This window comes from Sinocyclocheilus rhinocerous, unplaced genomic scaffold (assembly GCF_001515625.1).
Source record: "Sinocyclocheilus rhinocerous isolate Xijiao unplaced genomic scaffold, SAMN03320098_v1.1 scaffold1079, whole genome shotgun sequence".
In the NCBI taxonomy this organism is placed as follows: domain Eukaryota; kingdom Metazoa; phylum Chordata; class Actinopteri; order Cypriniformes; family Cyprinidae; genus Sinocyclocheilus; species Sinocyclocheilus rhinocerous.
The window spans coordinates 174078-191054 of record NW_015650124.1 but is presented as its reverse complement, the minus strand read 5'-3'; the positions used below and the strand labels follow the sequence as shown (position 1 = coordinate 191054).

The 16977-nt window shown below is 35.9% G+C and overlaps 2 protein-coding genes across 2 annotated transcripts in view; one reads left to right on the top strand and one right to left on the bottom strand.

Annotated features, from left to right (window-relative positions):
- Positions 1 to 1972, top strand: part of LOC107711532 (raftlin-like) — a 35727-nt gene extending 33755 nt beyond the window's left edge. The window contains exon 6 of the mRNA XM_016516518.1: positions 389 to 1972. Within this exon, the coding sequence (XP_016372004.1) occupies positions 389 to 865 (477 nt within the window). The 3' untranslated portion in view covers positions 866 to 1972. The remainder of the gene's footprint in view (positions 1 to 388) is intronic.
- Positions 1973 to 10849: 8877 nt separating this feature from the next.
- On the bottom strand, positions 10850 to 16865 carry LOC107711535 (H-2 class II histocompatibility antigen, A-U alpha chain-like). The gene is made up of 4 exons (XM_016516521.1): positions 16571 to 16865; positions 16180 to 16437; positions 14079 to 14363; positions 10850 to 11029 (listed from the first exon to the last, which is right to left on the bottom strand). Exons 1-4 carry the CDS (start codon positions 16668 to 16670, stop codon positions 10896 to 10898), a joined length of 777 nt encoding a protein of 258 aa, XP_016372007.1. The 5' UTR covers positions 16671 to 16865; the 3' UTR covers positions 10850 to 10895.
- Positions 16866 to 16977: the final 112 nt, after the last annotated feature.

Genomic DNA, 16977 nt, shown 5'->3' with positions numbered 1-16977 from the left:
TACAACCGGAGCACATGCCGCTGAGGTGAGGGGCGGGAACATTAGACGTGCACTAGAGACTGTTTAGCCAATCACAACACACTGGGCTAGCTAACCAATCAGAGCCCATCGCCTATTTCTGAGGGAGGGGCTTCATAAAAGAAGGAAATGAGCAGTGCGTTTTTCAGAGAAGGGACAGAGCGGTGTGGAATAAAGGTAAATTATGTGAAAAATAATGTGTTTTTTAAAAAACGAAGCATTAACACGTTACACTGCACCCCATAAACACAATCAATCCTAGAAAAAAACAGTGAACCACCCCTTTAAAAAAGGCAATTCATTAAATATTTATCTGCATCTCATTGCCTATCCATAAAAAAGGTACTAAGACTCCCATTTTCTGTTTCAGAAAGTCATCTTTAAAGCACGGAACAAGTCCAACAAGAACTCGGTCAAAGACGCACCAAAGAACAAGAAGAAGAAAGACTCCACACCCACTGTAGAGAAAGAGATAAGTGATCAAAAGCCCTGTGATGGAGCCGAGAAGAGCGCCGATACAAGTGTGAATGAACGACGGGAGGAAAACCAGAATAATGAGACTGATGCTGAAGTGCAGAGTGAACAGAAAGAGGACAGAGAGGAAGGGAACGAGACAGAGGAAGGGACGGTAGGAGCAGGCAGGGGAAAAAAAGAGGCGGTGGGGGGAAATAGCAAGACAGACGGAAATGCTAAAGATGAGGTAGATGTTAAAGAGGAAGAGCGTGGCGTGAAAACAGAAGCTGAAATGGGGTCGTGTCAAGACAAGGCCTCACCTACAGCACAAGAAACAGGACGACAGGACGAGGAGGTGGACAAACAGGAAGACAGCTCAGCCAATCAGGATTGAGGACGCGCTCACACCCACCGAGCCAATGAGAGTGGACCTCTGAATGTTCTAAATGCTACCCTGCAAAAAAAATCACTTTGCTAATCAATATTTTGTCTTGTTTTCCAGTATCTAAACATCCTTAAAACAAGTTCAATATACAAAACAAGAAAGCAAGAGTTGTTTTATTGATCTTTAGATACTCAAGCCAAAACTACTGGCTGATGTCGCGTAGCTTATGGTTTAAGACAGGTACACTGTCGCGCAACCACCTCACTTGACATTTCCACCTCTTGTAACCAATGCTGAACATTTAACTCACCGCTGGTGAGCGGGCGATAACATCCCTTCCCCATCAATGAGCCGAAAGGACTCCGGTATCCAGGAAGAGGGAGGAGAGATGGGAAGAGATTGTTATCGGTAAATGCACTGGATGGGAAAACCACATTAATATTTACTCGATGAGCCCAGAGGGCCGAGACAGACTCAAAGACGGCATCTCAGACGTGCTCCGAGGAGAAGGTTACTGTTGCGAGAAGCAATCTATTGTGATGTTAGGTGCATATGTTTGTGTATGTTTTTGTTTACGTTTATATGAATATTTCATGTCACCGTCCAAACAAAAGAGTCAGATTCTCGAAATGTAAAAGATTCGCACCTGGCAAAGAAACATACTGGGATATTACTATTAAGTTTGTTGTGCAGTAGGGGCGACTTTTTGTTGGTTTGGTTGTTAGCATTCAGAGCGGATCCACCACTGGTTTAAAGGAATAACTCACACAGAAATGAAAATTCTGTCATCATTTACTCACCCTCATGCTGTTTCAAATATGTATGACTTCATGAGAAAAATAGAATACTTTAATGAAGACTCAGGCTGTTTGTATGGAAGCCAATTTCTGCCACATAAAAAAAACAACAATAATGCATTAGTAAAAATTCATAATTCTCGGATAAAAAGTCAAAAATATGACACCATAAGTCTAAGGGCAGACATTGACAAAATGTCAACACTGAAAAGTAAAACTCATAAAAAGTCAATATTTTGACACACTAAGAGATAAATAGTAGAACTTTCCATAAAAGTCAACACAGATTAAAAAAGCTATTTTTCTGACATTATGAGATAAAACGTCATAATTATGACATAAAACACCATTATAAATAAGTCATAATTTAACTTTTTTCATCTCATAAGTATGATGGTATTTCATACCATGCATAATTATTATTTTCTTATGGAGTGGAAAATGTAATTCATATAATTTGATCCCATAATTTTGACTTTTTATGTCATAATTTATCTATTATTATTTAGTATATCATAATTTTTACTATTAATCTCATAATTGACTTGTGTCATAAGTTTGACTTTTTATCTCATAATTATGTCTGTCAATTTCAACCCATAATTTTGATATTATTTTTGTCACAATGATGACAATTATGTCATAATTATGATTTACCAAAGCATTTTTTTCTTCAACTGCAGAAATGGGCTTCTATACTTTTGAGCTCCATAAAAGCATCAGAAAAGTAGTCCATTTAATTAGAAATATATTATTTACCCAATTTTTGTGGGCGTAGAATATTTTTATGCTCATTAGAATATTGTATTGTTAGTTTAGCCACAAGCTTAATTAACAAATTATCCATTGAATGCTTTGTGCAAAAAAAAAGGTGATTAAATGATGCCAGAATTATCATTTACAGGGTGTATTATTGCTTTTAAAAGAGGAAGGTGGCATAATAAGTGTCTGTTTGGGCTTCAGTTTACTTTTACATGGAGACAATCTGCTCTAGCTTTAATACAAACATTTTTAATATTGCTCTCAGAGGCAATAAAGCATCACAAGTGATTTTGTTTGAGAAAGTCAACACCAGAAAGATGAGACACGCTCATGAACAGATCCTTTCCCTGTTTTAATTAGCAGACGACTAAGGGGCTGTTCACACAGGACCTTTCTCTTGTGTTAAAAACAGCAGAGCACAACAGAAGGTGCGTTTATATGCACATGAACTCCCAGACACTGGCTAATGTTCACCTCAAGTTGTTCATTCTGCCCCCTGATTCATCTGATGGCCATGCTTTAAAACTGTCAGCGATTTGATTAGTAACTAATGAGTAATTAGTTTCAGGAGTAATAACATGAAATCAAAATCAACCCAATTTTGTTAAAAATGCATCAAATTACAGAAATAAACTTGGAAAAACATGCCACTGATGTGCACATATGTGCCTACTGCACAGACCGAAATGAAAAAAGACAGAAATGGTAAAAACATTTTTTTAAGAATATTTCACTGCACAGAATTCATAAAAATACTGACAGTTTTTATGACGAAAATTGCATTTTCTGAGGAGGACGTGATGTGAGAGTGAAACTTCATGGTGTTATTATACAGACCGCCGTCGATTTTCAATTTGCATAAGAAAATAAACGGATACGTGCATAATCCGTAACAGAATGTTGTGATGGGATAGAGGGGTTATTTCATGACAATGATATTATTAGCCTGATCTTCTGGGATGTTTCAGATTTGAAGTGAACAACAGAAAATGAGGACGGTCGACGGGATAATGCGGTTACGTGTTATTGCGGTTCTTTGGCTTTTATTAATGAAGCGAATGTCTTGTATTTTAGAAATCAGATCCCTTAATCCAGCAGAATCACAAGACTATGATTTCAGATAGAAAATATTATCCTGACTCGTGGTTTAGGCTTTTCATAGAAATGAATATTAAAGTATTATTTGACGTATTACTTTTCCGATAAACAACAACTGGGTAACACGTCGTGTTTTTATATCAGAATAGGCCAAAAAGCATTTAGACACTTAAAGGTGTGTTCACATTAGTGAAATTTCAGTCAGTATAGCATATCGGCCAATGAAACCCAGCTCACACAGAAGTCACTTTCAAACCAAGCAGCTTGGTCGAGGCGAAGAATCTTTGAGCTTGAACCCGTTGAAATCTGCATGGGGAAATCTTTCGCCCTCACACGAAATTCCTGATCGCATAGAATCCTGTTGGAATGACTGGATTTCGCCAGGGAAAATTCGTCAACAACAGTGAGGGTGAACACACTTGACACGTAAAATGTCATTGCATTAGTTAAAATATCAAACTAAGTGACATTTATATTAAACAAAAGAGCCCAGCTAACAAGGAACGTTATCAAAACGTTCTGGCAAGGTTCACGTAACGATATGAACTGACATTATTCCAGTAACGTTAATAGAACGTCTCGGTTACGTATGTAACTCTCGTTCCCTGAAGGAGGGAACGGAGACGTCACGTCTGTGACCGACGAATTGGGATCACGCTTCGAGAGACCCAATTCGTCGGTCACCGACGTGACGTCGAGAGTGACCGACGTTCGTTCCAAGTTATCTGGTGATGTTATGTTCTCAAAATGTTAGCACAAAAACATTATACATTGTTTATGGATCTCTTTTCAGAAAACGTTTTAGTTGGACGTTAATCTAACGTTTTTAAATGTTACTACTTGTTTCAGAATGTTCAGAGAACATTCAAAAGTAACATTCCCATAATGTTTGTAAAATGCTAAAACGTTCCCTTAACATTCACATTACCAAAAATGTTTTTAAACATTAAAAAAAAAAAGAAAAAAAAAGAACATTCAGGAAACATTCCAAGAAAAAAAAAAATTCATAACTTAATGGGAACGTTAACTTTTTGTTAACTTTAACTTTATTAACGCAAGCAAACTTTACAAGCAAAATATTTCACAGAAAGATATTTGAAATGACAAAACAATAATTCAAAACCACTTTCTGGTCGTCAAATGTTAGTGGGACGAATCCATCATGCACATCAAGAAATGCGCATTAAGGTGTGGTCAACGTTAACATTAATGAAAATTTGCAAGTGAAATTCAGGAATCCGCATGATCGACTTTCTCATAAGAGTGAAAAAGTTTCCCACGCAGATTCCACTCATGATCAAGTTGGTTGCTCAAAAGTTAAAGTGACTTCTGTGTAAGCAATAATTCATACTCATCTCTACGCTACTTACAATGAATGGACCCCTTTTTACACACAAAATTTCACTACTGCACCTTTAAAAACTAAACATGGTCATTTTGATTTCATGCTGCATTTTGTGCCCACTGTACACCTCACCTGAGCAACATCTGTATTTCCATTAAGTCAGCATTGTTGTGTTGGCGTCTGGCCGCATTTATAATCTGGGTTCGCAATGTCAGGGTTTTCCAGCATGTGGTCTTGAGGGACGGCGTGTGTGCGGTTCTGCATTAGCTCTAATGGCCAGAGGGGTCACGCTTAAAATCATAATGGCTTTTCCGTTCCCCCCTCCTGCTGGGACAAACGTCTCTTGGCCTCATCAGAAAGGACGTCAGCCTCCCAACTCCCTAATAAAAGATGCCGTTTTCAATCTGTCCGCGTACGCTTTAAAGAAATTCATTTTGCACTTCCCTCTTACACGACGGCGGTTCTCGTTCTTTTTCCGAGCGGTTTCTGACACGTTGTGCTTTTGTCACAGTGCTGTTGGTAGACTGTAGCTGGAGGGGAAAGGCCTTGTTTATTGTTTTAATACAGGGGAAAGACAGAGCTGCTCTGACGATTCAACTAGAGTCAAAAAGACATTCTGGTCATCCTATTTTCAGGATGTTCCATGTCAGCTTACATGCAGATGTATTTTTCAAGCACTGCTTGTTGTGTATCACAGGTGGAATCTGAGGCTTTTTGAGGTGGTAAAATCTGTGGATTGTGTTAAACAATAGCGGAGAGTTCTACAAAAACATTCAAATTAGCCAAAACACTTAATAAAGCAACAGACAATGTGTAGAAGTTTGTGAATGACGGGCGTCCCGATTCCTGCGGACATCTGTGGGCGCTGATTGTGTGTGGGCCTGCTTATCACTGACAGATAGCAATTATGTTACAGTATGTGTTAGTATGCATATTGCTCTACTGTCAGCATCTGCTCTGATAAGCTTGGCTTATCTAGATTGAGTTCTGCGACTGTGTTCGGAACAGAATACTAGTGTACTGCATACTGCACAGTATATGCTGTATGCCATCTACTGTTTTAATAGAATGTGAATCAGCATAAAATAAAGCTGTTTCACTGAGAAAACTGACTTAAACTGAGGTAAATCACAGTTACACATGGCCTTGAGTGACTTACTGCTTTTATAGGAGCACAAATAACTGACAACAGCAGTATTTGGTAACATCTATTAATATTAATCATTGGAAATATAAATGTGTGGCATCAAGTTAAGTGCATTGCATGGTGGGGTATGCATTATGTACACTACTGTTCAAAAGTTCATGGCCAGTAGGAAGATATTAATACTTTTATTCAGTAAGGACGCATTAAATGATCAAATGTGACAGTAAAAGATGTTACAAAAGATTTCTATTTTAAATTAAATAAATGCTGTTCTCTTGAACTTTCTTTTCATCAAAGAATTCAGAAAAACTCAATCTATCATGGTTTCCATAAAAATATGATGCAGCACAACAAGTATTTATCATTGATTATAACGAGAAATGTTCTTTGAGCAGCAAGTCACCATATTAGAATGATTTCTGAAGGATCATGCGACACTGAAAGACTGGAGTTTAAGATGCTGAAAATGCAGCTTTGCGTCACAGGAATCAATTACATTTTAAAATACTTTCAAACAGAAAACACTTATTTTAAATAGTACAAATATTTCACAATGTTACTGTATTTTTAATCAAATAAATGCAGCCTTGGTGTAGACGTACTAGACATCTTTTAAAAGCATTTTAAGAATCTTCAAACTTTTGAACAGTAGTGTAGCATACATGTCCATGTATATGCACGTGCATTCAGAAAATTATGTAAAAATATTAGTATAATAGTATGCTTTTTCAAACACTGCCTTTGTTCCTAACTCAAACCCTGTTAAACAAATACACACATCAGCTACATATTTCTTAAAGACTTAGAAATAATAATTTAACCTTCAATGTAGACACACTTTATGTGGTTTAACTAGCTGGCAGTGATGAATGGTTAGTGTGTGAAAGCAGCATGCGTGATCTTTACCGCCCACACCTGTGAAAGTGAACATGCGTGATCTTTACCGCCCACCGTGTAGATTCGAATGCACACAATAGCAGGCAGGACATCAGAAAGTTTATGGATGGTAAGTCCGGTCTGGGCTCGCAGGATCAGTCGGATCAGTCCGTGGGTTGGTGAGTCCGCATCAAACGAGCTGTTAGGGAAAAACAAGGTTGTGGAAGAAAGTGAGGCAGGATCAGCGAAATGATGCTGAGTAATATTTACCCTCCTCTCCTGTGACTCATGCAGCGGTTGACCTCGTCCGCTGTAGTTTTGTGTGTGTGTGTGTTGTATGCTAAGAAATGTGCCAGTTCATCAGTTATATAATGGATTTTAATGTATCCTGCAGTGGCAGGGGAGGATCATTGTAGCTACTAATGCACATTTAAGCATGTGCACCTAATTTTGTGGTCCATTTCCTGTTGGTTTTCTTGCTTTTCAGAAGATAAAAGAGTCAAACATGCTGCATTTCCCCTCTCAACCCCCCGGCCAGTGAGATGAGTAAAGCAAGCTTGTATATCTCAAAGGATTTCACCATTTCTGCCTCCATATTTGCAGGTTGCTTCTTTGATTGTCAGCCACAGTTGTGCCATTGTGAACATTGATCAATGTTTTTCATCGTTTGTAAGGACAAGCAACATGATAATGTCATCTGTACAATTTGTATAATATAATAAATATGATTTATATTTGATTTGTTTTGGAGGTTTTATTTGCTGTATTATCTGTCAGCTTCTTTATTGCTTGCCTAAGTCTCAAGATAAAACTACTGTTCCTACTAGAGGCATTGCACAGGTCATATTTCATTTAAAAAACTAAATTATATTTTGCATTAAGAAAATGAAACCTTATGTTCAGGATCATTAAGGTTTTTTTTTTAGCATCGAGGCACTAATTTCATGACAATTAGGTGCATTTCTCCAAATGAGAATCTAATGAGAATCATCTTTGAGAAAAATGTTAATTACAAAAAACTCCTCAAACTTAAAATGTCTGGACACATTAAGGTAAAGGGAATGTGCTTAATTGTTACCAAAATAATTTCGCTGTGCAAAAAATCTTAATGGTCCTAAAATAGGCTTTTTTTTTCTTCATGCAAGTTGTAATTGCATGATGTTAGGGTGAAGCGTGAAGAGCGCGTTCAGGACAGATGTCATATAGAGAGACAATTTATAGCTCCATAGAAGTCATAATGAAACTAGCAACATTAAAGGCAGAGTAAGTGATTTCTGGTAGCCAATGTTGATGCTGATCCGATATTTTCACGGGTCCTACTTCTTGCCTTATCTTTCCGCAGACGTTTTCCTCTTTTGTTTTTTTATCCGCCATCTCTATCTTTCTGTCGCTCGGCTCGGCTAATGTCCGTCCCATGCACTGAAAGCTCTCTCCTCCACATCACGAGTAGACACGCCCCTTATTGCTGATTGGCTACAAGTTTGTTTTGCGATTCGGCCCGAATCAGTTTTCTAAAGTGTTTTTGAAAAATCACATACCCTGCCTTTAAGTCAGGCTGGATCACACTTTATACACTTGTGTTCTACAGGAAGATATATGCTTTTAGTCTGTATTTTAAAAACACACAACATCTTGTCATATGCTTGTCAGAAAAATACAAACAAATAAAAAAAATGCTGAAATTGTACTCACCCTCAGGCCATCCAAGATGCAGATCAGAACTGATTTTAGAGAAATGTAGCATTCCATCACTTGCTCACCAATGGATCCTCTGCAGTGAATGGGTGCCGTCAGAATGAGAGTCCAAACAGCTGATAAAACATCACAATAATCCACACCACTCCAGTCTATCAGTTTACATCTATTGAAGTAAAACGCTGTGTGCTTATAAGAAACAAATCCATCATTAAATGGTTTTAACTTTAAACCGTTGCTTCTGGACAATTTACAAGTCCATAATCCATAATAACGCTTATTCCTCCAGTGATAAAGTCCATCTCTTGGTGTCCTCTCACATCAAAATCCACAGACATATTGGTTTAAAAACTGTTTTGACTTGTAAGCGGTGCTTGATTTGTGAATATGTCTCTCCTGATTCACATGAGACGTCATTTTCACTGGAGAAAGCAATATTATGAACAGAGGACTATTTTAGTTTAAAGTTAAAACACATTAATAATCAATTTGTTTCTTAGGAACATGCAGCGTTTTGCTTCACAAGATGTTAATTGATGGTCTGGAGTGGTGTGGATTATTGTGATGTTTTTATCAGCTGTTTGGACTCTCATTCTGACGGCACCCATTCACTGCACAACGTACCATAACGTGAAACATATCGCATTACGGATGGTATCAGGTACGCAGTGCCACATCAGACTAACCAGAAGCACACGTGAGTAAATAATCGAATGGTGTATAAATGACCTCCGTGAAGCTCTTTGGGACACAGACTACAAGCACAAACACAGGGACTCCCACAGCACATGAAATCAATGCCGCGTCCATTACCAGAAAACGCTAATGACACTTCAGTGATGTAGAGACGAGGACGATGAATAATGTATAGACGTTATTTCATGAGCAACATCAGAGAGAGCACCATTAACTTACCGTGCTGTCTTAAAACAGGCCACATTTTAGGATTTAACGTTAGATAATAACAAAAACACGACCGTATAACCTTGGATTTTTGGAGTAACATGTTAGGTTTGTTTACTCAAGCCAAAACAGGTAACAAACCAAGTATGCAAATCTAAGTATGCAAAACCTGATTGAAGGAACACAGTGTCATCTAGTGGTTCGTGCATGTCAGCACTTCACCAGAGACAAAAAAAAAGTAAATACAGAATGTGATGGTAATAATCCGATATCATTCAAAAGTACCACATTACAGTATTTCCATCTAATGCCACCAGTGTGTAATTTTTGTATGCGTAATACACATTAATTTCTTCCGAGCCTCTTTTCCACTCGAATCTTCTGTTAAATTGTAGTTTTTGCAGCACTTCACATCAGGAATCACTGCACGTGAACACGGTCTAGGCGGATTATCCAGCCCTCATTTAATTAATGCAATTAAGCTTTGCTCTTCCCCACATGCCTGCTTATCTGCTGCTGTCAGAGCCCAAACTGTAAATGAATTAATTACCTCGATCTGCTTAGTTCATAACGGCAATCTGAACTGAAGGATGAATATGCATCAGCATAACTGCGATGCACCACAATAAAAGAGACTGTTTGCACATCGGTGATGATATGAGGTGTTACAGAAATCACTAAAGGAGTAAGAGAGAGTCTTCAAATGGGTCATTCCCTCTGTAGGCCTAATTTTTTAAAAGATGGAAATATATAAAAAAATATTTTTAAGTGAAAATAGGGGTGAACTTGAAATAATTTTCCCAATTACATTCAGTTTATAGGCTATTTGTTGGATGTTTTTTTTTTTATGTCATATCCTGGATGATGCAAAGATGCCATAAACTGGCGATTTATTTATTTTTATATTTTCTATATAATCTAAATGTATAAAGAAAATGTTTAAAATGGTCAATGTATAGGTTAATCCTGTATGCTTAATATTACTTTCCATTCTCAGCTTTTGCAAGGTTGTCCTTGCTTATAACACCTGAAAGAGCTACAAAATAAAAGAATATAATATAAATAAAAATAAAAATAAACAAATGAATATATTAATAAATATTAATATTTTTGCTATTAATAAATTGCAAGGTTGTCCTTGCACATAACACCTGAAGGAGCTATCAAAACAAACATAAAAAATAAAAATAAAAAAAATATAAAAAAAATAAATAAACAAATAAATAAAACAAATACCTACATAAATTACAAATATATTATATTAATATTAAGAGGCAAATAAGATTAAAAAAAACTCAATATTAAATAAATAGTTACATTTATTAATTTAAAAAATCAGAAAACAAATTATTTACAGAGTTTGTGCTAGAAGAACAGAAGGCTGTCTGAGTTTCTGAGTGCAGATGTTGTGAGAGATCATACAGCCCGCAGCTCCATCTTGCTCATTACGATTATAATGATTCCCACCACAAATCCCAAAAATCCCATAAGAATTCCGATCACAAGCACCGCCGTCTCAACCTCCTGAGAGTCTTCTGGCACCTCCACCTCTGTGGGACACAGACAGCAGCACATCACCAACATTAAACAGCCATCCAAACATCTCAAAACATCTCAAATATACAGCAAAAATTAATAGTAGAAATAAAATACAAAAGTCTTGATCAACAACATACATTCTAGTATCCTTTTGCTTCACAAATGATGTCTGTGCATTATTGTGCACCTATAAAATTATATTTATTTTTATTGACTACTGATGAAGCAATAAATAAATAAATAGTAAAATCTTTTATTAAATATCATGCATCATGCAAATATCAAAGGCATTGAAGGGGCCTTTTTAATACTACATTTGGGTCTTAAAATTTTCTGTTAGTTAAATAATAATAATAATAAAATAAAAACAAAAAATGAACATGCTTTTAGTTCTTATTGATTCATTTTTGACTCTTTTTTTGTTTTATTGCTCGGAAATGTGCAAATAATAATAATAATAATCAACAACATGGATTGTAGTATTCCTTTGCTTCACAAAATTGTCTTACGTGAAACTGTATATTATCGCACATCTATAAAATCTATATATTTTACTGAATACTGATGAAGCAATAATTAATATTTAATAATAAATAAATAGTAACTTTTTGATTAAATATAAAAGGCAGCAAGGAGGCATTTTTAACCTTCATTTGGGTCTTAAAGGGGTCATATGATGCGATTTCAATTTTTCCTTTCTCTATGGAGTGTTACAAGCTCTTGGTGCATAAAGAAGATCTGTAAAGTTGCAAAGACTAAAGTCTCAAATCCAAAGAGATATTCTTTATAAAAGTTACGAGTTAACCACGCCTACCTAAAACGGCTCGTTCTAACACGGATCCCTACACAGTGTTCATTGCTCCCTCCTCCCTGAGCAGGGGAAATACGTTGATGTTTACTTCACTTCGGAACATGGGCTGGAATTGGGAACCTGATGTAGTCTATTGTAGTAATGTTGTCTCTGGTCTGTGAGCATAAATGCGTTCAGGGGGCGTGGCTTTGGACGGCGATTGCAGGGAGGGTGGGACGTTCGCTTTCAGTGCTATCAGGCTAAAGTTAGCATTTTCCAAGATCTCCTATTGCACCTTTAATTTTCTGTTAATAAAAAAAATAAACAAACACTACTAAAAGGAATAATTTATTATATTATTAAAAGTATGAAAGTATTATTATTATTATATTATTATGAGTAGGGAATTAGATGGCAAAGCTGAATTTTCATCAGCCATTACTCCAGTCTTTGATGAATAAAACGTTAACAGTGTTTATTCAAAATAGAAATCTTTTGTAACAATATACACTTTTTGAATAATATCTTAATTGTTATTATTACTACTACTACTACTACTTTTGTTTTTGATTTTGAGTTTGAGATCATAGTATTATTTTTTATATTACATACGGTATATATGTAAATTGAATGTGTATATACAATGTACATAAATATTGTATAAAACCACTGTCTGTCACTAATTGCGATGATAATAATACATATTTTATTTAACATCAAACATAATTTCTAATATATATACAGTATATATATATATATAGTAGGGGTGTAACGGTTCACAAAATTCACGGTTCGGTTCGATACAACACAGTGGTGTCACGGCTCGGTTCGGTACGGGGGTAATTGGTTACATCGCAATGTTGGAAATATTTCTGGTTAAACCATGAAGGCGAGCCAATGGATATCACACACAAGCAACGTGCAAACTTTGCACAAGAGTTACGCCGTTGAACGTTTTAAAGAAAGTAAAAGTAAAAACGGAATGACGGAGCTTTCGCCATCTGACGCCGCATATTCTCTCAGAGACGACGAGACGAATCTACATCAACATATGCTGATAACGGTATATAGCTAACTGTTTTTTATTTATTCCCTTAATATTTCTAATATTACATAGTGAAAAAAATGAGAAGAAACATATTTCGTGTTAAACAGGTTGTTTTTGAAAGTCGGTGCTTGAAATAAAAGCTTTTTTATTTCATTGATTTTTATTGATGACTGAAGTGTTAATATTTTAATCATAGGCCTATAATTCATTGTATAGACCTGTTTTAAAATACCTTTTTTGTTTTGGCATTTTTATTTTGATAGGACAGTATAGCAGTGACAGGAAGCGAAGTAGGAGAGAGAGAGGGGGGCGGGATCGGGAAAGGTCCACGAACCGGGACTCGAACTCGGGACGCCCGGAGCGCAACGACACTATATGTCTGCGCACTGCCCACAAGGCTATTGTCGCCGACTAAAATACCTTTTTTAAAACATTTTATTTGAGGAGTAAATATATAGCCTAATCTTTTGTTATCCTCGCAGCACGTCAGTTATTACAATTAATTGTGATTTTAATTTAATAATAAAAGTAACTTCATAATAATAATAATAATAGGCCTAATAAAAATAAGAATGTAACAGGTCTACATTAATTGGAAATGCCAAATATCTTAATATTGCCAACGATTGATGTTTTTGACAATATCTCTGGCTATAGTCGATACAAGATCATCGTCTTTCGACGCAACCCAGCAAGGGGAGGTTATCGCAGGGCCTTTCGCAGTGCGTGTCCTGTTACGTCATTTGGGCTGCCTTGTTGAGCGCAGTGGCACGGAGAACATTATATTTTCCAAATGTAATAGGATTAGTCCAACGAATCGAATCGTTTGGTTTGTAATGCGCACCAAACCGAAAGCCTCGTACCGAATGGTTCAATACGAATACGTGTATCGTTACACCCCTAATTATGAGTATAAAAAGTTTTTGTATTTAGTAAAGTATTTAAAAAACATAACAAAAAGGAAAAAAAAAAACATTTATTCAACATGCTATTAGTTCGTAATGGGGAATTTTTGACTTGAATCCTTTGTTCCCGCTGCACAGAAATACAAAAAAAAAATTCATAAACTTTCCTTAGAAAAAAGTCAGTTTCACTGGGTTAAGAAAAGGAACTAACTGTGGAAAATTCTCACACACCAAGATCAGTGTTCAGACCGAGCAACTGCATGCGGTTGGAAATCTTTACCCAACATCTGATATTCCCACAAAGGAGAAGTGCTCACCCCAGAACCTGGTGATGTCCCGCTCCAGTCCTCTGTGCTGCACGCTGCAGGTGTAAATGTCTCCCCGCTCAGGACGGAAGTTCAGGTAGGAGAACAGGCGAAAGCTGAAGTCTGGGTTGGAGTAATACTGCGTCTCACTGACGTCCTGCTCACTCACCGCCTCTCCGTTCCTCGTCCATGAGATGTTCACCGGCGGCGGGTGGAAGTTGGTCACTGAGCAAATGAGGGTGTTTTCAACACCAAGCTTCACGTCGCTCTTGGTGTACAGCTGTGTGGATGGAGGAACTGTGGACAGATTTAGGGGAGATACAAAATAACATTGCTTAAAACATTTGCGTGTACTTAAAGCACTGTTTGTGTGTTTGAGCACAGGGCGGGACTATCTGTAGCTGTTTCCATCCAAAGTTACAAATTAAACATTTGCGCAAAATTGGAATATTGCATAAAACATTTGCGAATAAAGCACCGTTTCCATCCAGTCAATTTTTTCCAATCAGTCAATTCCTGATTAACTTGCGCTAAATATCAGAAAATTTAAATTTGCTGCAGTAGGAGAAGGCACTGTATAATAATAATTTTTGTATACAATAAATTATGAGCTTCAGAGCACGCAGGCGAAACGCGATCGGTCCGTTGGTTGGTCCAGTTTTATGCTGTCCCATCGCAAAGTCACATGTATTTTTTGATGCGCCTTAAGGAATTTATTTGGTAAAAGTGTTTCCATCGTAGTTTATGTGCATGTTTTCTTCCCGTATAAGCCATTTATCCTACTTAGTTGAGCGCATAAGTTTTTTAATGCACTTTTTTTTAGAATTTATGCACATCTTGGCATTTCCATCCAGCGTTTTTTATGCAATATCCCAAATGCGCATAAAAATAGGTGGATGGAAACATAGCTTGTCTGGCCGACAAATGGCAGACAAGAAGTTATAGTTGATTGACTGGCTGAAGCAACTTATTCTGAAAGTATTCATCTTTTCCATTCCAAAAAAATAATAATTAGTAGATTTAAGAAAATATTGAGAAAAAATATTTTTAAAAATGTCACGATTTTAAATGACAACAGAGCAGTGTTATTTTAGTATTTATATAATATTATAGCTTTTATTAATATTTTGAATTGGCTTATTTCTATACTTTCACTTTTTAATTTTTACATTTTTTTGGTCTTTTTTCATTTTTTATTTTAAAATGAATTTATTTTACTATTTAGGGTTAATTTAGGATAATTTGTTTTTATTTCGTTTTAGTTAATTGAGTTTTTACTTTTGAGTGTGTAATTCTGATGGTGATTTAATTCAATGGTGAGTCTTATTAAAAAGACACTACAACAAATACTATGTATTAAGAAAAAAAGAATTAAAATATTTTTATATTGCAGTAATAAAATATAATAAAATTAACTGAAAAAAGTAATGATTTTAATGACAATTGAGCTGTGTTATTTTAGTATTATTTATATATTATTTTATAAATATTTTGAATTAGCTTTTATTTTAACTTTTTATTTTAATATTATGCCCTTTTGTCATTTTTATTTTATTTTAAATATTACTATTTAGGGTTAATTTACTTCCATTTTAGTTTTTTTTTTTTCTCAGTCAGTAATTTTAACTAAAATATGTTTTCATTAGTGTAATGAGAAATTGAGAGCAAAATGTGCTTAATTGTTATGAAAAACAATTATAAGTCTCTAAGTATTATTTATATACTTTTATAGCTTTTATCTTTGCACTTTTTTTACTTTTCATGCGGTTGTGTGCTTTTGTAAAGTTTTTATTCATTGTAAATATTACTATGTACGGTTAATTTATTTATGTTTCAGCTTTAGGTTTAGTTCAGTTTTTATTTCCAGTTAGTAATTTTAACTAAAATACATTTTTGCAATACACATACAATACATACAAGTAATGAGAATTTTAGGGCAAGATGAGCTTAAATGTTATAGAAATCATCATAATACAAAACAGCCATAAAATAGGTTTCATTTTCTTTTGATTTTGAGGTAAACGTTGCCTTAACCATGTTTTGACAGGCTTTATTAAAAAGAAACATAAAATATTATATATATATACTTTGAATAATTGAATCATGATTTTACCGATGGATTCTGGGGGATTTTTTTCTCCTGCGATACAGGGAGGAATATTGTAGAAGCAGGTGCCGATGGAGTAGTGCGCTAGAGAAGGCAGATTGCGGTCGAGGGTCCAGTCGCCTGCGAACTCCGGCAAACGCTGCTTTGCTGTGTAATCATTAGGATCGACGTGCCAGAGCTCCTCACCGTCAAACTCCAGCTCAAAACCAGCGTCCATCATCTCTATATGACAGTATGTCAGCTGACGCATTAAATGCTTCACACCTGAGGGAGAAAAACCTTCCGTTTAACCATCAACGTACAGGATTAGAAAAAATAAACACAACGTCAACAAGAACAAACTCAAATTTCAGTCCAGCAGGTTTAAAAAGCAGTTATAAGAAGATAAAATCATTACCTTGAGCTCTTGAAAAACTCCAAAAAACGCCAAACGTGCAAAACAGAAAGAACAAGCGCCACATTTCAAGGCCATCAGCCGAATGCCACGAACGGGGCATTTACTGGTAATATTTACTTCCTCCTCCAGTCATTATTGTGCACAATATGGTTTCCTCATGCCTGATAGAAACTAGAGCACTGCTAATTTCACCAGCTAATCAGGTTTCGCTTCTTTTGTGATGCATGAAGCCACTGTATTTTTTTCTGTAATAACCACTGTGCATTGAACAACAGGACCAACGATAATAGAAACATATGGTGTCCAATTCATTTACAATATGCTCTGACCAAGATCTAATATGAACCAGTAAATCAAATTATATTATTACATAGTCTTTTCCATATATATATATATTTTTTTTTTTT